Raw genomic sequence first — 26,837 nt, 5'->3', positions numbered from 1 at the left:
CAAATGGCACGCCAGCTTTAGCAGTTCATGCTACTGAGGCCACTTGGACCACTAGCAACAAAGCTGGATCCATGAGTGCTCCTCAGACTGCCAACCTGATCATTTAAACTGGAGTGCAGACCCTTCCAGAACAGACTGAACCACACACCAATAGAATCTCTGGCTTGTTGGAAGTGAGTTTCAGTTTGTTAGCTTTCACCCAGTCCATCTCCTTCATCCAGACAGTGATTCAGCACTTCCAACATCTCACCTGATTCTGATGTAAAAGAAAGAGAATTGAGTATCACTTGCATTTTGTTGCCAATTGACTGTGAAACTCTGATGACATCAATCAGTGGTTCCATGCAGATGTTGAAAAGCACAGGACTGAATCCTGCAGAATACCACAACACAAATGCTATGGGGATAAGCATAAGTCTCCTAGCACCACTTTCTGGAATCAAAGTAGAACCATCAAAACATGATGGAACAACCACCAAGGCAGCATGAAACCCTGCCCTCCCATCCATCAGCTGACATTGCCAGTGGACTGATGTACAATAGGCATGTTTGGGGGGAAATGGCCTTGTAGACCAAATTGGACCCCATGGCAGGCCAAGATGAGCCTGCAGATTAGAGGTTCCCCACCCCTGCCATAAATATATGAAATAAATTTTTTTTTAGAAATTATCCAGTAGCACCTTAGAGACCAACTAAATTTGTTCTGGCTATAAGCCTTAGTGTGCATGCACACTTCTTATACCCAGAACAAAAAATGCTACTGGATAATTTTTTTAAAAAAAATTATTTCAACTGCATCAGACCAACACGGCTACCTACCTGAATTTATAAATATATGAAGTTTCAATTTATCAGAAATCTATGTAAATGATTCACAAACAGGGTTTCCATCAGGCTTATTCAAGAGCAATATTTGATGAGTTCTTAAAACAGGTATCTCAAAGGAAATTTATTTTAAAAGGTGACATTGAGTCATGGAATAAAAATTGTAGGGAGTCAGATCTTAATGAATGAATGGAGAGGATGGGTACAAGCCTTTTTTGAAGGACTGCTCATATTTCTATCCAAGTTTTGACACAGCAGGATAAACTATAATAGAGGAATATGTTGTGCTTATATAAAAGAAAACTGGCAGTCTCAGCCAGAAGCCTTTAAAAACAATTTTGTATAGCTTGTGTTAAACATTCAGACAATGCAAAATTTTAAAAGTCTCATTGTACATGAACTATTTAGCTAAAATACTGCCATTGCCCATGCTGCATTTAAATGATATTGTTACACATATAGATGACTTCATGTTACTGCCATGGACAATCTGAAATAGAGATGTATTTAAACAAAAGTAATGTCTGGAAGAAATAAAAAGTGGTGTATGTACTCCCTTGAAAGTGCTGAATGCCAGACTACTAATGATCTCTCCATAGTCTTGTTCTCTCCTTGTCACTAATGATTACCTTTTTTGGACTATAACTTCCATCACTCCTCCTGCCTGTGGCAGATGGAGGTTGTAGCCTAAAGCATCCAGGGATCACCAGGTTAGGGAAGGCTGATTTTAAACTGTTACACATAAGCACACATATTTCACATTATAAGAGAAGGAAAAAGTGAATTTGTGGTAAAACTGCCATTATGAAGGAAAAGAATAGAGGAACTAATTGAACTAATTGGAAGCAGCCAAGAAACTAGGGAGGTCTTGATGAGCTATCAGCAACACAGAACTACAATTCAGGTAGGAACTAACAGTCCTTTCTTGTGTTGGTGATGAATTTCATCAATGTGGGATGTCTAAAGCTTACCAAATTCAGGTAAGATATATGGCTACAGGTTATTGGTAAAGGACCTGTTGCAGGACTCTCCTACCAAATGCCACTTAATTCAAAGCATACAAATAAATTTCATTGGGCGCAGTGAAGGAACAAGGTGATGCCCAAGTGCTCTTGCTGTTGTTGTTCTTGGCGGCGGCAGCATCTGTCTGCATCAGGAGACAATGGAAGAGTATGCCTTTGGGAGAATTACAGTGTCTGCTGTGGCTTCAGGGCCTGAAACTGGAAGTGGTGCTGGCCGAAGGCAAACAAAGCAATTTCTAATTACTGGGATGGAGCAAGAGATGGAGGTAGGCTTCTTTGAGATCTCTTGAAGTAAAATGTCATCAGGGTGCAGGGCTACCTGTACAAATGATAGTTTCCATTCTGAATTGATTTGGGAGTTTCAGATCAAGCACAACTGTCCAAGAATTTGAGTCCCTCTTCAACACCACAAAGAATATGGAGTAGATGCTGAAGAGACACTCACCTCAAGGGACTGGTTTGATGGCAGCCATGTCTAGGAGGAGCATGAAGGGTAAGAGCCAAACCTGTGGTTCAACACTTGAGGGTGTACTGGACCAGGACTCATGTCCTCCTAAGGAAGACAAATGGCTCTTTTGGCTGGGAAAATTGATATCCCCCCACACTCTGCTCCTTCTGACAAAGAAGCAACACAGGGCAAGATGGGGAAGGAAGGATAAGAGCAAAGTCATGGAGGAATGAAGGGTGTGGTTCAAAACACAAGCTGATACATATTTTGCGTATGTGTGTGCATATGTTTCTAAGGCACTCTCAAGGAAGATAAAGAGCAGGGTCAGGAGAGGATTAAAATTTGAGAAGACAAGAACATGGGGGGTGGGCTGATGTGGACAGTAAAAGGGAAGGAACAAAGCCTGGACAGTGGTAGCCAAGTCACAGAAATGGAACAGGAACTTAGAAAGGTTAAAAGCAACCCCCCTGGAGACAAATGCCTTGGGGAGAATGTTTTGGGCCACAGAACAAACATGACCATTTTGATGAAGGCAGAAAAGTGAACTGGACTCTTGGGAGCTGCCTACTTTATTCAAGATTACTTTCCTGCCTTCAACTACAAGTTGGTGCTACATCCCACATTGATCAGCTTCACCAGCAACATGAGAAAGTAACAATCCAGCAAGGCAAGTTTATTTCTTTTCATTCCAAGATTCCAAATCTGGCCCTTGTCATATGTTTATAGATGAAACAGTTCCTGTGGGTTTATCTCACAATAACGTACCTATGAAACAGCCCCTAGGCAGCCCAACTTGCACATTTGTATTTTCTAGAAGAAAGCTGCATTCTTTTGATACTTTTGATTTAATAACAAGCATTATAAACAAACAAAATAGATCAGGTTCTCTTAAACAACAGTACATGTTCTTTTCCTTGCTACAGCATGCACTAAATCCACTGTTGCTATGCAGGAAGAGGAGAACATGTGTTGACCGAAAACATTTTGTAATGTGATTCATTCAAGAAGCCATCAGTGATGCTCTGGAACCCAGCAGTTCTTGGAAGAAAGGGGATGGGGCTAAAACTGGGAGGCAATGCAATAGCATAAAGCAGCGCTCCCTCTGCCCCTGGGCATATTTAGGCTGCAACACAATGCCTGTAAATCTCAGTGGCTGTGACGTCTGGGTAACATGCTTATGATCAGACTAGAAAATAAATTTCTACTATACATGTAACAATACCTAAAACTTCCCCTACAATGTCTGGGTCGTAAAATTAAGATCTCATACCAAGAGAAAACCAAAAAACAATAAGAAAGTAAAAACCTTACATCTCAAACATTACCCAAGTATCTTGGACATCAAGTTAACATTATGTGTTAACTATCCTAAAATGTTCAAAGGAGAGGAAATAATGCACTTTCAAGCTTATCATGATTTATGTGAAAATTGTACGGATTATAAGGAGTAAAATGAAAATGTAGTGTAATTTAATGTACAATAATGTATGCCTTTGGTTTTGAACCTTTTCCCAATAATAACCACAGCAATTAAAACGTAACACATAAAGAAAACGCAACATTGATTACATCACAAAGACAAATTAGATACATATCTGGTAGAGAACCACCAATGTTTTTACCAGTGGGGGGTCCAGTATTAAGAACATGAAGCATGAAGTTGGTCATAGTGAGAGGGGATCAGGAGAAATATATTGTAGAGGAAGGGGCAGTACACAGGAAACAACTGGCATATTTATTTACTATGCTATTTTCTTTTTTCTCTCTAGTGGAAAGAGACAGTTAGTGGAAAGAGACACCACCAGTTAAAAGATCTCTCTGAAATAATTGTATTAACAAATACCTGCAATAAAAGCTCATAACTTAAACAAGTGAGATATAAAAACTTCGATAAACCAAGAGGATATATTATATACATATACAATTACTCAAAAGAATTAACACATCCCTCAACTTTGAAAAATGTGTTCTTTGAAAAATAGTATATTAGATCTCCATAATTTGAGTATCCATTTTAAGAAACATATTTTAGTAGCTTGTTGTGTCCCTGGTTGTGTAGTCTACGTTGTTCTGTCTGACAATTATACCAATACCACTGGAGCCCATAAATTTTCAACAGTGTTCATACAGATGACTGCTAGAGGAATTGTGTCTATATAATTTCTCATTTCAAGTTCCCATTTTGATGCTTAGAGATCAATAATGTCTACCTATAGTGCACTGTAGGGTTGGAAAGTCCCCCATCAAGAACATAAATGGATCCCTGTGTGTGTGTGAACTTCCCATATGCTTCAGTCCTGCATTCATGTTCCATATCCTCTACCCAACTGAATGAGGAAGTCCATTCATGAAGAACTCTGTATAGTTCAGGGGAAAATATTTAAAAATTATAGTATTCCATCAGAAGAGGGTTTTCATCATGTATGTGGCTACTTTTTGAATAAATAAGTTGTTGGAGTCTTTGTCTCTTAGAATCATTCATATTTTAGGGAGATTTTATATAATTATAACTGGTGATTAACAAATGACTTTTTAAAAAGGCACTTTCAGTTAAAATTGAGCATTCTGAATTTCTCAGTTTCAAAGGAAGAGATTAAAGGAAATTAAGCAATTTGTATGTGAAGTTTCAGTGGAAGAGATTAAAGGAACTATTTAAGGCTGCAGTCATACATACTTGCCTTATACACACTTGAACTCAATGGGACTTACTTTTGCATAGATATGCATAGGACTTGATAACTTTTCCATGGAAATAAGGGTTTTTCAGTAGTCTTAATCACCATGCCCAAATACTGCATTTGGAGTTGGTTCAATTGTGATTTCAACACATAGGGGTGCATTTATAAGATGTTAACTATTGGAAGAGTAATGGAGGGAATAGTAGCTCTTTCCCTGTCAAAACTGATTTCAGCAAACTCACCCTTAGAATTTAATATCTCTACTGAATAATTGGTTTTGAGCTTTGCCCTGTCTACTAGAGTTCATGACTCAGTGAGGAACATTAGCATCTACAACATTGTAAGCGAAGCATTATCAGCACAGTAATGATTTTTGTTAGCGTGCATTAATGATGTTTACTTTTACACTCTAAATGTATCTTCTGTCACTAAACGTCCCAGGCTGTATCTGACTAAGTCACACTCAGAGTAGACTCCCTGAAATGGATGGACTTGAGTCATGACTTAATTCATGGATTTCAGTGTGTCTGCACTGAGAGGGACCTCATCAGACATCATCACCCCTTCCTATCCCACCTCCAAACCCAACTCTGGATCCTCCACTGATTTCCTATGATTGCACAGACCAATGCAGCCATAAAGCCACATTAAATACACAACAAAAATGCTACAGGAAGACTACAGCACATGGTGGGTTTTAATATCATATGCACACATTTTGTTTACATCCAACCATCACAAATACTTGGCCCACTAAGGAAATAAGCGCCACCAAATGAAGCAGGAAAAGAAAAAGAAAAACCAAAAAAGCTTGCTGCTCTTACATCTAGTGTGCCAGTTACTGTGCAAATCCTGAGAAAGGGAGGAAAAACAAAGATGTGGGGAAAGTTGGCATACAAACGTAAAGTTTGGAGAATACAACCATAATAATAATAAAAAGAGCCCACTCTTTTAAATTCCGAGAACAAAAACAAACTACATGATGTTCAGGAGCTGTACAGTGCTGACACAAAGCTAACAACAGGAAAAAGAAAGGCAATTTGTGTGCAATAATTACCACGTTCATGAGTGATGACTGAGGAAGGGAAAGACAGGACATTTATTTTTAAAAAAAGAAAACGAAAAAGAAAAACATGAGAATTTGTTTCAACAGATTAAAAATATACGTAGCATTGCTTTTAGCAATTCTCAATGAATCAAAAGCATCAAATCAGGGGGAAAAAAATCCTTCAAATGAGGAGGCATAAATATATCCTGACATTAGATAACCATTCATTCATGTTAGTTATGTATAAATGCATGCCTTTACAGTTTAAGTAACAGATGTAGAGTTTTAAAAGAAAAATGAACTTATTAAAATGGAAATCCAGGAGTTACTGTGAATAATTATAAAAAAAATAAATTATGCCTTCAGTGTCCAAAGCATTCTGAAGAATAACAATGGATCAAGCAAATCTGTATGCAATCTGACTATCTTTTCTCATATGAGCTGACTTTACTCAAATGAGTGAAAAATAAATGTGTATTTTCATACCACAATAAAAAAAGTGGAGCCCATTTGAGAAAAGAACAGAATTTAAAAGAAGGAGTCCTAATGTGCTTTAATGGTTTTCAGTCAAGTTAATGTGCATGGCTTTTAGCTTGATGAAAACATTTGAATAATAAAGGATATACAAGTTATAACAGCTGGAGGCAAAGTAACTACTGATACATGCAGCATAAAAATATGAGTAAAGAAATTACAAAATGCAACGGTAAATAAACATTCAAGTTTTCCCCCTTTATTTTAATGAATAAAAATATGAGAAGTATTAGCTGAAGTAGGTTATGGAAGAAATACACTGGTAATACAGAGAAAGGATTGGTAGAACAACTAAACATATAGAAAATAATTCAGTGATCCTGGACAGAAACAATAACAATAAAATAGTACAAAGAGACAACAAAGGAAAATTAAGAATGAGGTGATGATAGGGATAGAAGAGGCAAACTGGTTCAAAAGCAAAAGTTCTGATACTTGTATTTTTTAATGAAAAAAACTGAAGAAAAGGATTTCAAAACATTTCCAAGCAAAAATATTTCTGAAGAAGCCACCTTTCTGTGGTATTATTAATTTTAGACTTTATACATCTAATTGTTACCTGTGGTAAAAATGAAAAAGAAATAAAGAAATAAAATCCCTCAGGAAAGTGGTTTCCTGTCAAAGTTCAATTACACTCTAATCAATTTGAGGATATAACATTTAAATAACTAAAGAATGTGGCTTTAGTATGCAGCGGTCCTTCACTGAATACATTTCAACATGACTTACTTTTTTCAGTGGATTTAAGGGGAAAAGTTACACATAATTTTTCATTAAGATGATAATACCTGATCCTTCTTCTGTTACCATGCCAAGGCCCTCTGCTTTGTTCTGGCGTTCAAAAGCATTTAGGTCAAGAACACTAAAATGAAAAAAAGCAATGCATAGTTCCAGTTTTACCACAGATTACATTATCTTATGTTGTAGTGAAGTAAAATATTCTTATGTGAATCAAGTTTCTGGCAAAAGCATTGATTTATCACAAAAGAAGCATAGCTTTTAATGGTTTTTTTTAAAGTAAATGTGCCTTGGCTTCAAGAGAATTTTAAGGGCTTAATTATTTCAGAGGAACAAATAAAATATGCTGTGAAACTTGCTTAGGACAAACAACATCCACAGGTAGGCACTTTTTTTGCCAGGCTGATAGGTATTTCAATACTGAATTTGGTTTCTTCATGTCTAACGATAACATAGCATATTTAGTAATGTAAAATAATATAGTCATTTTCTCTTACCTACAAGACTGCATAAGACCAGCAAGGCTCTGAAAGAAGCCTACATCCTTTTTGTCCTTGAGGTAGTCAAGCATTTTCTTCAAACCAAAAAGAGGAAAAAAATGTTGTGTATAGTACTACTGCTACTACTACCACTATAATCTCCAGAAATAGTAAATAGTAAAAATAGTAAAATAGTAAAAGCAAATAGTAAAAAGCATATAGTAAAAGCATTAAAGTACACGGATCCATATAAAACACAGAAGAGACACAACAGAGCAGCAGCAATTTAAAAATAAAAACCAATAGCATTTTTAGAAGATAGAAAATTTCTGGATGATTTAAAAGAGAAACTTTAGGGGGGAAAGTGAAGGACTGCATTTCAGTGAGAGTGAAAATGCAACCCTTGGCATCTCCAGGTAGGCAGAGGCGGCCCCCACTGGGGTACAAAAATCACCCCAAAAATCTCTGTCCAGTTTTCTGTGAGGCTGTGAGTTTAGACAAGCACTGGGAGCTGAGCAGTAGGAGAAATGGCAAGGCAGTATGAAGGTAGATCAATCAAAGAGTGTGCAAGTGAGAATTAGCCAGTTAAACGGCCACAGTAGTGTGGCAAGATGTGGCATCGTATGAAGAATGGAGGCGGCTAGGAGATGGGCCCCCAGCTGTAAATCAGCCAGGCACAAAGCAGGCAGCTGCAGATCAGCATCAATCTCTTTCTCTCCTCCTCCTGCTCCTCCACTACTGAGTTGAATCCCTCCCTCCTTTCCCCTAAGGTCAGAAAAAAAATTAATGCGATATGCGCCTTTTCAAAGTTCAAAACTTGCAGGCTTCTTGCCCGTTGGTTGCGTGGAGGCAAGTTTACTGGATCCAAATGTGAGGGGGCTTAGGCTGCAGTCCTTATCCCTCTTACTTGACTCAGGGCCTTTTATGTTCTGACGCTCTTTTTCTTTTCACCGCCCACCAGGATTCTGAAGGGCTGGTAGGCAGAAACAGAACTTTTTAATGTTTGGGCAAGCAGTCTTTACAAAATCTGAGAGCTCCAAAATATTTTCTTATTTTTTATCAGTCACAAATGTTAAGCCGTCTTCAAAAAGTACATCTATTCAAAATAAATACGAGAATACCTGTGTCTGAAATGAAAGAAATAATTAACATTGAGATACCAGCTAAATTACCTGCTGAACAGTAGAATTTCCTCCATTCAAGATGGCAATCCCAAGTTTTAGGGTGGCAGCAACCATTGGACCCATCTCACCTGAAAAGTAAACATTTATTTATAAAACTTCTAAATAATTTGTATGCTGATAAACATATAAACAATTTAAACAGTAAAACATGAATAATATAAATTATGGTTAAAAATTAAGAGAAATAATAAACACTATTTAGACCATACAAGTTTGATGCAACACACATATTTTTAAAAACCAGAGATAAGGCTGGGCAGTTGTCTATCTAAAGGACATTACAAAGCAATGCTGTCATAGCTTCCCCCTCTTATGCATGGCCAGTTGAAAATGTATACTTTTTTCAGTTAATGGGCTGATATTTTTTTATTTACTTTAGTTAATATAATTAAGTTATATACAGTCACCCATGAGGTGATTGTAGAAATAGGCATTGAGTTTTGGTTGGCCACTGTGGGAACAGGATGCTGGACTAGATAGGCCATTGGCTTGATCCAGCAGGCTTTTCTTATGTTCTTAATCTTTCCTAATACTTTCCCCAACACATGAAAAATAAATCCACCCCCAATACCAATGAAATGCAAATGGCAGCTTTGGAGAAACCGTGTTGGAGCTATTTTGTCCTTGGAGAAAAGGGGTTAAATTTTGGCTGCTGAGTTGTTATAGTCCTGTGGCAGAGGCGGATTGAGGGCAGTGTGACTGGTGCTAAGCCTAGGAGGTGTTGCAGGGCATTACAACTATGATGTAGTGAACTGAGCAGAACAGAAGGCGAGAGGCAGGAGACCACTGAATGTTGGCCTCACACAGGACGCCACTGAAATTTGAAAGACCAAAGTCTGCCCTGCCTAAGGCTGCTCGGGCATTCTCCTGTGGCTGCTTTTAAGTCAACAAACTAGCTGCAACCAGACAATTGATGTCACTTTTAATTTTGCCTTCAAACACCTCAGAGAAGCAGAACGACAGGGGTCTCCCTTCTACTTGTATTCCCCAAATCTACACCCAGTCCGAGAGAGTCATGAGCCAGTCATCTCAAGGAAGAGAGATGGATGCTTGTAGCTGTCACTTTAAGTGAAGAACTTAAATCCTCACTCAATGCCTCTAACTAAGCTCTAAGCTGAGAAGATCTGGAGGCTGCCTGGAGACCAGAGACACATGCGATTTTCCTGTAGGCTTCCTAGGTATTGTGGAGCAAGGAGCAGCAAATTTGCCTTGAGAGCAGAGACAATGCCACCCACCCACCTGCAGGGCTGCTGCCTACACTATGAAGTCATCACTTCTGATTCCATCAGTGGCACCAGAAACAGCTTATGAGGACCAGCAAGGGCTGCAGGCTGCCGTAGCCTCATGTGCTGCCTCTCTCTCAGCTCCAGTGCTGATATTATTACTGTAAGTGAAGGTCGGCCCTATTTTTGACACCTATGTCTCCTTCTGGCTCAAGAGAAGACCTCCCACACCTTTGTACACATACACATTTCTGGCCAGGAATATTTGGGAACAGAAAACAAATGTTGACCTCTCTGATAGGAGCAAGATGGAACAGAACATTAAATTAAAATCTTCAAGAGATATAGCATATACATATACAATTTTAAAGCCTTTACCTTTACTGGCACTAATTGTCTGAAGGACCATTTCAGCAGCTCCTCGATCATGCAGTCTTGCTTGCTGGTACAGGAGCTTTTGCTTTTCCATTTCTTTTTCCTAAACATAAATCCCAGCCATTTAACTTAAGTTCATATTGTACCTTTTATGTAGGTATGAGCTCTATAGCAACTTTAGTCTAATACAGTATATGCAATACTGTATATTCAACATCTCTTTTACAGACTTCCGATCTCCTTGCTCTTTTTTTCATATGGTAGAGATTTAGTGCCAGGTTTTTCAGTGAAGAATTGTCTCAACTGGAAATAATTAGGCTAGAATTCATATACCTGAGTTTGTATATTGTCTTGTCTCAAAAATGTTGTTTTGTACTATTCTGGTGCTGCAATTTTCACATTATGTTAAAATATTATCTAGTTTGATTCTCTTATTAAAGTTCAGTTCATCTCTCTTACAATTCAAACTCACGCAATATGATAAAAGAATATGTTATATATTCAGTGACTATTTTAGAAGATGCATAATTTAGGGAGATGTGTCAATTTGAAGTAAGGTGACATAAGAGAGTAAGCTTTGGTTCACCTTTAAATTTTACAATTTTGATGTGCTATAGATGGATGGGCATTGACTGATCTTTACTTTGAATAAATCTCAAACTCTAAAAAGGATAATAATTCAAAAGCAAGAAGGCAGAGCTAAATCTAGATAGCTTTCAGATTTCAGCTTTCATGTAATAAATGGGAGAATGCTGGAAAATTTAGAATTATAGTGAAAAGTTGAAGTTGCATAGAGCCCTATAACTAGGAATCCAAAGGTCCAGGTTAATGGAGCATGAGACTATTAAGTCATATAACATCAAAAACCACCACATTATGTAGGACCTAAAAGCAGTTGCAGCAGATGTAGTCAGTTTTGCTACCATAAACAAAAGCAAAAAGAAAGAAAAAAGTAGACACTGGAAGACAGAAGAGGCTTAAACAATTTAAAGCTCTGGGTATATTCAACATCAAAAATCTAAATATTTAGGTGGGGGAGAAAATGTATTTAATAACAGTTAAAGGGGGAAATCCTTAACTCAAAAGTTCTAATTTTATGTACACTTGATCGGGAATGAACAACAGTAAACTTTGTTTTCAACTAAACACGATGATGAATGGACTGTGTCAGTTATTTTGTTACCAGAGAATTCTTACATTTGCTGCTGCTGCTCTGTAATCATAATGTGAAAATAAAATGCATAACTATATTATTCTCTTCCTATGGCTGAAACTTCTCAAGCGTTATAAGAAATCTAAATAAAGCACAGATTAGGAAAAGTGGAATATATGGCAGCGCTGCATCCCACTGCGGCCACTAGAGTTTGAAAAGTTTGCATTTTTGTTTAAACCTCTTCCTATGAGGGGAGAAACAAAAACAAAGACACACACAACCAAGACATGACAACGACACCGTTTCAATGAAGCTGCAATACAATATTTTGACTCAAAAGTCTTCTGAATATTTTTTCTACATTCTTTTTTTTAGACCCAACCATCTTTTTCTTTCCATTCCACAGAAAAAAAATCACTTATCCATTTTTGCCATCATTTTAGAAACAATAACAACAACAACACATTAGCATGAGGGCTTTCTCCTTTCAGCTGAAGGAGAGTTGAGTGGCAGTAATTTTGTATTATTTCACCAGGAAAGTCATTTCCAATAGCAAGTGGTAGCAGTGAGAACAAAATCCAAAGTTATTAGATATCACTATCTAATTTTTCCCTTTAAAGAGCAATTGAGCCTACACAAATCCATTTTCTTTGTGAAGAGGCAGGAAAATAAATCAGCTTGGAAAGAGGGTGGGGGGGCGACAATTCAGAACACAAAAAGAAAGTGATTTGAAGAAAAGAATTATTGCATACTTTAACACAAATATACAAGTATGTGACAAATGTAATACAATCTTGTTCCTGCTGAATGTCTTCTCCCACTTGAAACAACACTATTAAATGTGTTATTATAGATTAATTTCACAAATAGTTATGTGTATAAAGGCTTAACAGTTAGGAAGTTGCACATGTTCTGGAGAGATGCATGCAAGATCACATGAGAGGGTGAGATATGGGGCAGCAGCAGCCCCAGACTCCCAACTTCCATTAAAATAAGTTCATCTCCAGCTGCTTTAGAACAAAAGCTTTAAAACAAAATGTGAAAGCACCTTTTGAAGCAATTACTTTGTGATATATGAGCCTTTTCTCACTTTAATTGTTTTAAACCAATGAATGTAGTAGAGTTTTTTTTTAATTTATCCATAATAGTAAATAGTGAAGTTATGATTCAGACCCACGGCAAAGTGAACCACATTTACGTAAGATGTTAATAGTCAAGAAATTCCAGAAGAATTTATTTCAGAATCCCAGATTGTTTACGTCACAGGTAGTATGCTAAAAGTAATGTGTTAGGAATGAAATTTTATCCTTTCACCTACAAGCAGATGAAATGACTGAAACTTTAAGACAGTGGCAACCCTATCACTGAGATCGCTGGATCATCTGGATTTTTTGGATCCACAAAACCCCTCCATTTTGGGTCGCTTACCATGGTAGTGGTAGTGACTTCTCTCTCTCTCTCTCTCTCTCTCTCTCTCTCTCTCTCTCTCTCACACACACACACACACACACACATATACACACACCCCGTTCCACTATTTTTTCCTCTACAGAATGCCATCAGAATGTGTCTAGTGTGTCCATGAATCACTGCAGAGGCATTCTGAGGAGGAAACAGGGTAGCAACTAGACTTCTGCTTCTTCAACCAAAGCCAGTGCTAGCAGCCCTTAAACAGTTTTTAAAGGACAGAGAGAAGCCACTACCAACATGGGAATTGCAGTGGCAAATCTGAAGGGACCCAGTTTCAGCTGAGACTCAGAAAAACCAAGATCTCACATCCCAGAGCCCACTAAGTAAAGCAGAGGGCTTAAAGGCTCTTTCTGCAAACAGTTTTCTTGCAGCAGAAAGCATACCCTCCACCTTACATACCGCCTGCGTAATCTTCTCAGAGCCATCTCATGAGATCTCAGACAGCCCCCAGCTTATGAGATCTTGGACAGCAAAGGTGGTTCAGGAGTTCATAGAATCATAGAATCATAGAGTTGGAAGAGACCACAAGGGCCATCGAGTCCAACCCCCTGCCAAGCAGGAAACACTATCAGAGCACTCCTGACATATGGTTGTCAAGCCTCTGCTTAAAGACCTCCAAAGAAGGAGACTCCACCACACTCCTTGGCAGCAAATTCCACTGTTGAACAGCTCTTACTGTCAGGAAGTTCCTCCTAATGTCTAGGTGGAATCTTCTTTCTTGTAGTTTGGAACCATTGCTCCGTGTCCGCTTCTCTGGAGCAGCAGAAAACAACCTTTCTCCCTCCTCTATGTGACATCCTTTTATATATTTGAACATGGCTATCATATCACCCCTTAACCTCCTCTTCTCCAGGCTAAACATGCCCAGCTCCCTTAGCCGTTCTTCATAAGGCATCGTTTCCAGGCCTTTGACCATTTTGGTTGCCCTCCTCTGGACACGTTCCAGTTTGTCAGTGTTCTGATTTGTCAGAGTTCTGATTTTGTGCAAAGAACGTAACCCTTGCATAAGTTGAGGGTGCACTGTATTACAGATATGGAATGCTCTAGATAAGCACAGTAACTTGGAAAATATGCTATGAGGTTTTGCCCAGGGAAACAAGTATTGAAAGCAAATGGTTTGTGCCAATTGTCAAGTAATAAATAGAGTGTATCATGCAAATAAATGTTGTTATATTTCTTTACAGCCTAATAATTCTGCAGTTGCACTCAGCTGAATTAAAAATGATCTATCTAAACTGACATGCACACAACAACATATTGCAGCTGTTTCGTGAAGTCTCAAGCAACTGTAAACAGAACAATGTATCAGCACCACAGTGAATCAATCAGGGTTGTGCAAAGGCCTGCACCAATGGAAAAACTTGTGGTTTCTTTTCTAATACAATACTCTTCCACTAGAAAAAACGACTTCAAAAAAGGACTATCACAGGCAAGTGAAAAGCTATTGTTGGATCCTAGCCACAGAATATTAAAAGAATTTGTTAGATGCACAAAAAAGCGATAATGGGAAATTATTGAAGTATTGTAGTATTGTAAGTGAAATGAAGGGACATCAAAGAAGAGCTAGTTGAACCACCCTCAAGTATTAATGTGGTGTTATAGTTTGGGCGGAGGGGGCCCTAAACCCTAGACATTAATAAATGACAGGATTTTGACTATTTGGAGTACTGAAGGTAAGACTGCAGGCCAGTAGAAAAATACAGGGTAAATTTCCTTTCTAAGCCAATGCCTCACCTGGGATAGAGGTGTTAATATGAGGGATTCTTGGGCCTGGGAAGACAAAGGTTGCCAAGGTAACACGGGGTGTGAGAGGGGTGATGGGGAAAGTGTGTCTTCAGCAAGGTATGCTGGGAAGAAGGGAGAACATAGAGAGATCCACCTTGGGCAGGCTGGCTGAAGGCAAGCTGGGCGTGATGCCTTGGACTCCAGTGCTGGAATCCTGTGGGGAACAAGTCCCTCTTGAGACCATGCTGTAAAATACCAACTCCATCTAAACTCAGGAGTAACAATGTGAATAAAGCATATTTCTTACAGCTACGACAGCCTCCACCACGTCTTCAATTCTCCCAAGAAGCAGAGATCCTAGCTGAGGGTCAAGACCCCTGGAATCCCATGCATGGCTTGGCAGGGACAATATAACAATATAATGTGGCAGTAATTGGTAGGATATGACTATATATAAATTAGTAATCCTATGCAAAATAACCTAGCATAAAGCAAGACAGTGTAAATTAAGCCGACAGAGTTGTACCAGATTCACACACCATTCAGTAGTGAGGCTGCTGGTGCTCTGCCTAAGCCTAGCAGAAGGAAAGCAAGCCCTTAAAATAGTGTTCTGTGCTGGGTTGACAGAACTGAAGAGTCCACAACTGTTAGCTTCAGTATTGCTATAGCCGTGAATGCTCCCAGAGCATCAATTGATCCAAGTGGAGTGTTTCAATATGTGTGTTATGTGGAACAGGTTGCTGTTACGTGGTATGAGCCTTATAAAAAACAACCTGAGGAATTCATCACTCTATGGTGATGACAATAGAGGATGTGCTACCCATTTGCTGCAACTGTCTCCTCTTGAAAGAGATTATTAAAAGAAATAAGCTCATCCATATTCACAAAGGAGTATGAATGAAAATGCTTCAAGGTTTGAGTTAAAGAGACTTCGCCATTTAGTGAGATTGAAGATCAGTCAGCATTTACTTTAAATGCTTTAAAACCCTCTATCTCACAAAATTTGTATAACAATGAGATGCCAACCAAGAGAAGTGAATAGAGCAATCCTGAATTACAGCTAAGGTTTATCATTTACTATCCAATCCTTTGAAATGGACATAACAACCAATACCTTAGGTTCTTTAGTATAGGATGAAAAGAATTAGTGAGGTTAATTTTCCTAACCTATTGAGGGTAAATATGAAGACTGTATTCTATGCAGACAGGATTAGAGGCAAAAAGACTAATCATGACTAATACAAAGGGTGACTTCAAATATTGAAACATCTGTCAGATAAAGGGATTGTCAATGCCGAAGACTGATGAGTTCAATAGAAATGGCAGTATCTCTTTGAACAGTGCTTCTGATAATATGTTGACAGTTCATTAACATCACTGTCATTTGTCAAGTACTAGGAGACTTGTACAATGTGGGTGGCGCTGTGGGTTAAACCACAGAGCCTAGGGCTTGCCGACCAGAAGGTCGGCGGTTTGAATCCCTGCAACGGGGTGAACTCCCGTTGCTCGGTCCCTGCTCCTGCCAACCTAGCAGTTCGAAAGCACATCAAAGTGCAAGTAGATAGATACCACTCTGGCAGGAAGGTAAACAGCTTTTCCATGCACTGCTCTGGTTCACCAGAAGCGGCTTAGTCATGCTGGCTACATGACCCGGAAGCTGTACACTGGCTCCCTCAGCCAATAAATTGAGATGAGTGCCGTAACCCCAGAGTCGTCCGCGACTGGACCTAATGGTCAGGGGTCCCCTTGACCTTTACCTTTAGGAGACAGCAGTTTGCATGGCTTACATTGAGTTAGTATATGACTACAGGATATTTCTCACTTTGGCTTGTTTGCTGGCATAGAACAAGAATGGGTTCTTGTCCAAAAGTCTTCTTTTATTAGAAATATAAAATTTGAAGTCAAACTTTTTAAAAAGTCTGCCACTATTTATAAAGTAAAATTAAACATTTTATAATCAGTGTTTGACAAGACTCTGTATTTCATTGTTTACCCTAGTATATTCGTTCATCGACTATGGCACAGTACACCAGGGTAAATAGTAACATAAGGTCATTATATAGCAAATTATCAGTACATTCTCTGACACACATGATGCCAAGTAATATATTAATCCCAATAAACAACCAAGTAGACGGCTATCAATTAGAAATGGAAATATTGTCTTATTGATCAGTCTCTGTTCAGCTTTTACAATCATAAATTGCACTGTGGTCAAGGGTACTTAGTCCACAAACTATATTTTGAAGATGACAGAAAATAAATGAAAAGTTGCTTCATTTACCATGGGGTTTTTTGTATGGTATACCTAATATAGTTCATTATTCTAATTCTTACAATAGAAATTGTAGAAAGCATTGAATTTGTTAAAAAAAAAAAAAAAAGAGCATATGTCACTCTTGGAACTGAAAAGATTCAGTAATATATGAAAGCATCCTTAGAGAGCTTGTCCAAGATGTTGGGTCTAACAAAACTAAATACCACAAAATTAGACCCACATAAATACACACACATTATTTTACCTTGCTGCGTTGGGATCCTGTGACCTTAGGGAAAGGCGAGGATAAGAAGTGAAATAGCAATAAGAAAAAAGTGTCCAAAGTACTCCAATGATAACTGATCAACCAAATATATATTTCATAAAAGAACTATCCCTTGCTTCCACGTCTCTGCAGGCAACTTAAAACAGAAAAACTAAAACAAGGAAGAAAAGTCTGAATCTACTTTATGCAGTTATTCAGTTAGTCCTTTTCCTCTACACAACAACTTTTCTTTTCAAAATTAGAATGAGATATTAAAATTTTCCTAACAATAGCATTAATGACTTCCAAATGTGCACAGTGACAGATACAAAAGCTGATTAATCTATTTTTTTCCCTTTTCTTGGTCACTGGCAGTTTCTTTCATTCAACCATAATTCTGCTGGATGCATCTTGCTAGAATACTCTAGAAAGATATTATGCAAAAAGTACTTTAAAATATGTGAAATTTTTACTAAGATTTATCACAGACATATAAAAGACTGAAATAAACTAGTTAACAAAAACAAACAAATGTAGTTCATGGACAACAATGATTAGTAATAGTGAACAAGGATGATGGGAGAAGATAGGGAGAGGGAGACGACAAAAAACAACAGTTCTACATCAAAACAATATTTAATGTGTTTTTCACAGCCTCTGTGAACTATTTCTGTTTTACTGCTGGAGAAAGAGGAACACAAAAAGCTTTTCTCCTACATTTACCTAAAAAATCTAACAGTGCATGAATCATCACATGTAATCACTTTCTGATTGTGGTCAGCATTTATTTATTTTTAGGTATATGTCCACCATATCCATTGGGCAACATTCCAAGTGCTGCTTGCATGTTGTCTTCTATGAAGGAGAATGACCCATGAACAAACAGATTCCTTACTGAGTGCCTAAGAACATTCCTTTGAATATATATATAGTACGTTTCCGAGCACAATTCAAAGTGCTGGTGTAGACCTTTAAAGCGCTAAACGGCCTCGGCCCAGTATACCTGAAGGAGCGTCTCCACACCCATCGTTCTGCCTGGACACTGAGGTCCAGCGCCGAGGGCCTTCTGGCGGTTCCCTCATTGCGAGAAGCAAAGCTACAGGGAACCAGGCAGAGGGCCTTCTCGGTAGTGGCGCCCGCCCTGTGGAACGCCCTCCCATCAGATGTCAAAGCGATAATCTGTGATATTTTAGTGTATTTTTGGTTTCTATGGAAGCCGCCCAGAGTGGCTAGGGAAACCCAGCCAGATGGGCAGGGTACAAATGATAAATAATAATAATAATTATTATTATTATTATTATTATTATTATTATTATTATTATTATTATTATTATTATAATATATGGGAAGCCCCTGAATATGAGCATTTCGGAGGTGGGAACTGTACAATCTGATCTCTTTATTTTCAATTAAATAAATAACACTTTTTACTATATTTAATTTCAATTAATGGCCATTATCACATGTGCTGTAAACTATATACATCACTAAATACTTTTACATATCAAAACAAAAATGCTTTATGAATGCAGGTAGGAAATATTTTTTCTTAAAAAACCTACATACTAACACTTGTAACATATCTACCTCCAGGATTTGGATGTAAATAATATCCTCTGTATCTCTAACATGTGAGATAACAATATCCCTTAGATTTTAAATAACTCAGTTAATTGTAGTTTTTGACTTATCACGCTGACTCATCTCCCAAGTTTGCATGAGAAAACTACCCAAGTTCTTTTTTAAAAAAATGCAGTGTTTCAATGATAAAGCATTTCAAGAAGATTGTTGCCCCCTGAAATAATTTATCCCTACCCTTCTGTGTGCAAGATAGGATATAACACCAGTTGAGTCTTGAGAAACACATTGATTTTGATTGTTGGCTGACAATCTATGAAATTATACACTGGTAATGAATAGAGACATAGAATCATGTAGAGGCAAAGACAAATTAAACAGGAACAAAAAAATTGCTAAGTGGCAAGGAAATCCTAGAGGATTGTGGTGAGTAAAATCCCACAGGGTTTGGTTGTGTCCTGCCAGTTGCTCCTATTCAGCATGTAAATAGGATTCTCTGGAAAATATATTGCAGAAATGTAGAATCCAGCGTCATTAGTATGATAGTGAGTGACACCTCTTCAGCCTAGGGCTCTGAATCTCTATTAATTATCTTGCCATAATGGGGTACTGATGTAGGAGAGGTGACTGCTGCTGAAACTAGACCAAAATAATGGTGAGCTCAGAGACTTTAGAAGAACAGGCAATTCCTTGAAGTTCTCCTAGATCAGCCACTTTCTTAGAAACATTGCAGTGAAATTATGAGGATGTTACTTCTTATGAGAAGACCAAGGAACAATTCCTGTGAAACTTTGTACTTGGGCATGAACACCAAAGTACAAAATATGTGAGTGGCATATCCCTTTGTACATTACCTCCATTCCTGCTTAAAACACACATGTATAGCAGTAGGGTCCCTGTGCATATTTGTTTAAAGAGAGAAGAATGGGACTAATATGAGATGCACCGTTCACATTTCAATCATCCTTCATGTGTTTTGACATTGGGTACAAAATGTCTTGCAGGGACCACCTCTCCTGGCTACCTTTTCCAGCATCTTTCTATCCACAGGAGTAGAGGAAACATTCACCCTCCACAAAAGATGGAAGGGAAATTCACTTTATTTTGGGGGGGGGCAGAAGAAAGTTGAAGCAACAGGAGGGTTTTGTAAGGAAAGCCAAATCCTGTCCTTCCAACTGAAAACTTCATAGAACTTGAAGGGGCCTAACTTTAGTAATAAAATCTACAAGCAACTACCTTTGCTGGTACTTGGAGCTTTTGGATTATGCAGATTACAGCAACACACCTCATAATGGGCACTTACAGGAAGGAAGATACTGGAAACAGACTGCAACTGTGCAGCTACATCTTCACTGATCTTCTCTTGCCTTTTGAGCACTATTCTATGTGCTGATCTTGGCCTAGAAAACATTTTACATACTGCATCTAACGGACGTGATGGTACATCTTCTACCTAATATCAAGCTACAATCTCTAGGATCATGTTTTAAGATTGCTTGTATGCATTTGGAGAGCAAGGGCACTGTGTTTTGTCTATTTACAACTTTTGCAAAGAATACTTTCCAAATGGCTACATTTTAAATGTGGAACAACATTCCCAACAAAGCCCTCGCTAGTGTATTTTGAAAGCAGTGTAAAATCTGATCATTAGATTTTGCTTTTAGTGGTGTGGTATTCAAACAGATAAAATGGAAGGATAGTTATGCTATGTCTAAAGGTCATTAAATATAGAAAACCATGAACCAAAAAATGCTAGTTAGATGTTATGAAATAATGTACAATATAAAACATAAGATGTAAAGAGTAATAACAATCTTACTTCAAAACTCTTGACTTCCTCTTCATTATCATCATCTTCTTCATGGCAGCTCTGAAACCACGTGAAAAGAACACCATACTTACAAACGAACTTTTAAAGTCAAATTCTCTTGTTTTACTGAGAAAAATCTCCCACTTTAAAAATGTGCTAAGTACATACTGTGCAAAGCCCAAAGTCACACAAGTGGACTTCCCTGCACTAAATGGTTTGCCCTTCCTATTTTCTTCCCTGAAGTCTTCTATGTTTCATGTAATATGCTCTGGAGAGTCCCCAACCCCTTGGAGCAGCAGGAAGAAAAAGAAAGGGAATCCCCATTGTGCAGTACTCAACAACTGGGTCTTTTACAGTGCTTGTGTGTGTTTATAGTGATAAGCAAACTACCTTGGGCTCAGTTTTTAACTGAACTCAGCCAACAGATATATTTTACTCAAAGAAATTATACCAGCTGCATAACGAAGTCTGATCCCTACCCCAAGACCCTCCAAATACCATTTCCTTTTAGCCCTTTACCTGCCTGCGGCTTTCAGATGCCCTGGGAAAATTACATTTCTCAAAGCTCCTAGCATATTGCAAACATTGGAGTGAGAGACACTTATCCCTCCCAACCTGCTACTGTGACCAGTAAATGGTGGGTGGGATGAGTCAGATTAAAACCTGAGTTAGAAAAGGATATGGGGAATCATATGGGGAATGCTTTTTAAGGTAAGCATTGCGAGTCAACTAGGTTTGTATTTAGAGTCAAACATTTACAAAACTTGACACCGCTACTAGAGATTGGGTGAAAAAAAATGAAGAAAATACCTTTGCCATTATATCAGCATATGCCATATAAAGATAATCCTCTTCCAGTTTACTGTAGTGTAATAAAATAAAGAATAAGTGGTTACTGTTTATCATAAAAGAGACAATTGTTACATACCCATGAAGGGTGCTCAACGTGACATCAGGTAGCAGTTACTCCTAGTGGTGCAGGCCGAACAGATCATTGTCCAACTTTGACAAGGCTTCTGATGTTTTGCTGTGTCTATAGCCAGTTCTATGGTGGCAAGCCACCTTGGCCGTGAGTCCTGGAAGACCTGCTTCCTGCCTTGCAAGCCTGTTTTCGTCTGGCCTGGCAAGACAGGGCCCTGACTGACTCTAGCTGCAGAAGCTGAGACTGCTTAACAGACTCTTAACAGATTCACTGTTGTTTAGTGAATTTTGGTGGGGTGAGAGGTGTTTGTTGCTGTTACTGAAAAGTGGCAAACAAATAAAAAATTCCCTCACATTATTTTGCCTGTTCTCCTAGAATATGGTTTTCAGCAAATGAAATATAAACAAACAAGGTCCTAAGGACAATCGTAATACCAAAATATTCAGTTAGTAATTGTTTTGTGCTTGTACTTCAGTAACAGAAGAGACGACATCAACATCTTTCAAAATTCAACTTTGCTCAACTTTAGCTAAAACATTTTAGTTGAAATAGCTATAGCCTTTTCTCTCTTAGTGATGAGTATTTTTTTTAAGAGAGAGAGATAGATGAATTCAAAATTAATTGGTATTTATACTTCACAATCCCATTCAAAATCCTAGGAGGGAAATAACTGAAGAACAATTAAAACACTGTGTTATATCCAACCAAGACATACTCAGAGCACACCCGCTGAAATCAATGGATCATGGCTAGTTCAGTGATTTCATTGGGTCTACTCAAATATTGATTTAGTACAATACAATTCTATGAACTAGCCCTAATTTATTTACATTTAGCCCATTACTATTTCCAAGTGAACTAAACATGCAGATCTGGAGAGAAAGCAATTAATGAAAAATCATAAATATCCTCCCTCTCCCATCACTCTCACCATTTTTCAGTTAATGCTGTTCGACTGAACAGTAAAATAAGCTGGTGCAAAGGATCAACTCTCTTAATACATTCATCTTCTTCTGGTGGTTCTTCTCCAGGTTTCTATTAAAAAATATGAAAACATCAAGATTTTAAATCATTGATAACTTGTAAATGTGTTTATGTAGAAGTCTTATTCATATGGCATCAAATTTACTTCCACATAATTGGACTTAAATGAGGGATGCTTGAGGAATTTGTTCTTTTCAATATGAGCTGAACTAATCCACATGCCTCAGACTAATGTGTGGATCAGAACTCAGTTGTCCAAAGACTTTCCCCTTTCCCAAATATTATGTCAAAGCTCTTGACTAAAAAAAACACATCGAACTATGCAGTGTCTTTTTTTCTTTAAAAAATGTTTAGGGATACTCTCATTTTCCTACTCATATTGAAATACTGCCCCTCAATGAGGCCAAACTTAGATCCACAAAATTTTTAGGGGTAAGCGTTGCGTACCCCTGCATCCCCCCAGAAAAAAGCACTGAAACTATGTTTTAAAATAGCATGTTACACCGTCTGCTAGCTACAAGAACCTGTGAGTCCCTCTGCACAAGAGTCACCAATAGGATTTTTAAATGGCTTTGCTATGGTCTCTTGAGAGTCTAAACTTAATCACATTGGCTAAAGAATTTCTAATGCCAACTGATGCCCATAAAAGAAATAACCACAGTCTCATGTCTGGTTGAAATAATTTTTATCTGAAAATCACATTGCTGCTTGCTCATCACAGCTCCAAGCATGGAACTGGGGATCTGAGTATATTATCTTCCCCCACATTTCCTTCACTGCCTCCAGTTTCCTGCTCTCTGGATCTTACTTGCTGAAGCAGGTATTTTAGTCCAGCTGTTCAAAGTTCCTTTGCAGGGCTCCCTCTTGCCTGCTTTCCTGACTGTTTCCACTTGATCCAGGAGTTTCAATGTGCCCTAGATTTAGGGACTGGGAAAGGTATATTTTGCTCCCTATCCTAAGAATATGGTTGATCAGGCCAATGGCCCAACAAATCTAGCACCCTGTTTCACAGTGGCCAAGCAGATGTCTGCAGGAAACCAGCAAGTAAGACCAGAGCACAAGAACACTCTCCCCTCCTTTTGCTTCCAGCAATTGGCGGCATATTCCCTGACGCTGCCACCTCTTGGAACTGCCATGCTGTGCCCAGCAATTGCCCTCAACATCAACAAAAGGTTTTAAATACCATGAACTGCAAACATACTGCTAAATCTTCTATCAGTGTGTCTTCAAAGTAGTGGTCTTCTGTTTCCACCCACGACTTGTCATATCCTTGAAGAAAGAGATTGACAGCTCTATGCCTGAAAAAGAAGAGGGAAAGTGGTGTGTGTGTGTATGTTTATATGGCCATTCCTTATTAGTCTAAAATTTTGAACATACCGAATAAGCAAAATAAATAGCTACAACTGGTGAACATTTTTTAAAAAAGAGGTCTTTGTTGTTCATTCCATAAAGCTTATTATGAATTAACTGGATATTATATGAGGATTCACTGACTATTAACATTCTATAAGCATGATCTGAAACGACATGTCACCTTTTCTCCCTTCTATAAAGTATTGACTATAAGAAGATTAGATAGAAGATAGATAGATAGATAGATAGATAGATAGATAGATAGATAGATGATAGATAGATAGATAGATGATAGATAGATAGATAGATAGATAGATAGATAGATAGATAGATAGATGTGTGTGTGTTTCATGTTTTGTGGAATGTGATTCAATTTTGAAACTGAATTCTGATGTTATAGTTTTCATTATCATTGCATTACATTGCACACTGCTTAGAGAGCATTGTGATTAAACATTATATACATTGTCTAAATCAGTAAATAAAGTAAGAAGCCTGTACTCTACGTGAGGCTGCCCTTGAAACTGACCCAGAAACTCCAGCAGGTGCAGAATGCCACGGCGAGACTCTTTACATGGTCCTCACCACAGGATCACATTCACCCAGTGCTATACCAGCTGCACTGGCTTCTGGTGGAGTACAGGATCAGGTTTAAGGTGCTGGTTTTTAACCTTTAAAGCCCTATACGACCTAGGACCCTCGTACCTACGGGACTGCCTCCTCTGGTATGTCCCACGGAGGACCTTACAGTCTGCAAACAGCAACACTCTGAAGATCCCGGGTCCCAGGGAAATTAGACTGGCCTCGACCAGAGCCAGGGCCTGTTCTGCCAGGCCTTTGGCCAGAGTGCAGTCTGACCTATTTTCCTTTGTATAAGAACAAGCATGAAGGAGGCCTCCCAGCCTGTTCACAGGTCCTTATATCAGTGTTTCCCAACCTTTTTTGGGCAAAGGCACACTTGTTTCATGAAAAAAATCTCGAGGCACACCACCATTACAGCCCCATGACTTCAGCGCGCAGCGTCACGCCGGGAGGGACGCACGAAAGTGTAAGTTTCAATTTTTCCCCTCCCCCTTGCCTTCCTTCTGTGCCAACCGCCAAAAAGCCAAGAAAAAAGCCAAGACTTTAGGGCAGCAGGTCGACACGGAAGAAGCTCCTACCTAAGGACAGGTGCGACGGCCGTGTCCTCTTCTGCCACACTTGGCAGCCCTGCCTCACGGTCGTGACTCCCACCCTGATTTCTCCCCGCAGGTCGAGCGGCACAGGCAGCCCAATGTGTCCAGCCCAGACACAAGCCCCGCTTCCCCACTCTAGATCCTGAATGCGACCAAGTGCTCTGGACTCCCGAGCAGGGTGGGAAAGAGGACTCGCATCTGGTAGCCTCCGGGCTCCTCGCCTGCTCGAGGGATGGCATTGCAGGCAAGCTGCCGGCCGTCGCCATCGCCGCCCCCTCATGCGAGTGGACCTGCCCGGAGTGGTGGGCCGGGGGAGGCTCGCTCTCTGTGGGGATGTGGCCCGCACGTGCGGCCCCGCTTCCTCCTGCCCAGGGCTGAGCTCCTTACCCGCGGTCTCGGTCTCGCGCACGCGGATCCCACTTATTCCGAAGCTCGCGCCACTAGCCGGGGCTCTCACACTGTGCCAGGGCGAGGCGGCGCGGCCCACTGACGTCATCGCGGCTCGCCGCCGCCCTCGACTTCCCTGTTCCCTCCCCTCCCTCGGGTCGCCGTGGTTACCGAGGACTGCAAGCTGCTCGGGCGAGCGTGGGGCATTAAGTGGGAGAAGGAAAATTAAAATTAAAACTCGCCCGAAGGCCGCCTCTCCGGATATCTTTCGAATTTTTTAATTTTTCCCGCGGCACACCAGGCAACGTCTCGCGGCACACTAGTGTGCCGTGGAACACCGGTTGGGAAACACTGCCTTATATGATCAGTGAAAACAGTTGGTCCTAGCAAGTATGAACCGCTCTCAATCTTAACCTGATAACTGCCATTTGTCCAGATTTTAATTTGTCTGAATTAATTTTAAGATGTATTTTAATTAATTGGTGCCTGTTTTTATGTATACTGTTATTTATATGATGTTAGCTGCTCTGAGCCCGGCTCTGGCCGGGGAGGGCAGGGTTCAACTAAAAATTATTATTATTATTATTATTATTATTATTATTATTATGTTTCTTCTAGCAAAGTACAAGCAGAGAAACCAATAAGGCTTGCAGAGCCTGCCTGGGAGCCGCTATGATTGCTCTGATCACCCACAATAATTTTTAAAGGAAGTGTATAGCCAACCTGCTAGGCATTTTTAAAGTTAACCATCTTAGTTCCTTGTTCAATTGTATTCCCTCATTCACTCCTCCCCTCCTAGTTAGCAATATACCTAGGTGAACAGCAATATAATATACACAAATCTTCATGATCACACGCACCGTGGAAGATTATATAGTGGTGCCATTCTGAAGCAAGCTACCACCGCTCTTTTTCTCTGTTTGGATAGAAGTTTATGCCATACTGCTTTTTTTGATCTCTGAGGATGCTCAACCTGTAGCGCACAAGGAAACAGAAAACAGAAATCAGACACCTCTTCTAGACTGTTGCTTCATTGTTGTTTTTTAATTAAAACCTCGTAACAGTTGCAGGCCAAAAATAGTATGCTGAAGTATGGTGTTAGCTTCTTATTGGTTCATCTAAAATGCCCTAAGCCTAGAACACAGTGCCCCCCCCCAAAAAAAATGATCCCCAGTTAGGACATCTTGCTCTACTGGTTTTTAAA

At 39.1% G+C, this 26,837-nt stretch overlaps 1 protein-coding gene and 1 long non-coding RNA gene across 19 annotated transcripts in view; one reads left to right on the top strand and one right to left on the bottom strand.

The window, feature by feature from the left end:
- Positions 1–3,128, top strand: part of LOC309338890 — a 56,146-nt gene extending 53,018 nt beyond the window's left edge. The window contains exon 4 of the long non-coding RNA XR_014155090.1: positions 1,966–3,128. This is a non-coding gene — a long non-coding RNA (uncharacterized lncRNA). The remainder of the gene's footprint in view (positions 1–1,965) is intronic.
- RYR2 (ryanodine receptor 2) overlaps positions 1–26,837 on the bottom strand; it is a 253,156-nt gene that overhangs the window by 28,936 nt on the left and 197,383 nt on the right. For 9 of the 18 annotated variants that reach the window (XM_081856307.1, XM_081856317.1, XM_081856310.1 and 6 more), the window contains 10 exons: positions 26,494–26,607; positions 23,920–24,016; positions 22,666–22,769; positions 21,623–21,674; positions 20,822–20,872; positions 17,425–17,448; positions 10,558–10,657; positions 8,945–9,024; positions 7,791–7,867; positions 7,344–7,417 (listed from right to left, as the gene is read on the bottom strand). In XM_081856307.1, the coding sequence (XP_081712433.1) occupies positions 7,344–7,417; positions 7,791–7,867; positions 8,945–9,024; positions 10,558–10,657; positions 17,425–17,448; positions 20,822–20,872; positions 21,623–21,674; positions 22,666–22,769; positions 23,920–24,016; positions 26,494–26,607 (773 nt within the window). The remainder of the gene's footprint in view (positions 1–7,343; positions 7,418–7,790; positions 7,868–8,944; positions 9,025–10,557; positions 10,658–17,424; positions 17,449–20,821; positions 20,873–21,622; positions 21,675–22,665; positions 22,770–23,919; positions 24,017–26,493; positions 26,608–26,837) is intronic. The other 9 variants (XM_081856322.1, XM_081856324.1, XM_081856308.1 and 6 more) reach the window with 3 other exon arrangements.

Source organism: Podarcis erhardii, assembly GCF_964252035.2.
Source record: "Podarcis erhardii genome assembly, chromosome: 3".
NCBI classification, from domain to species: domain Eukaryota; kingdom Metazoa; phylum Chordata; class Lepidosauria; order Squamata; family Lacertidae; genus Podarcis; species Podarcis erhardii.
The sequence above is the reverse complement of the archived record's forward strand: the minus strand, read 5'-3'. Positions and strand labels throughout refer to the sequence as shown.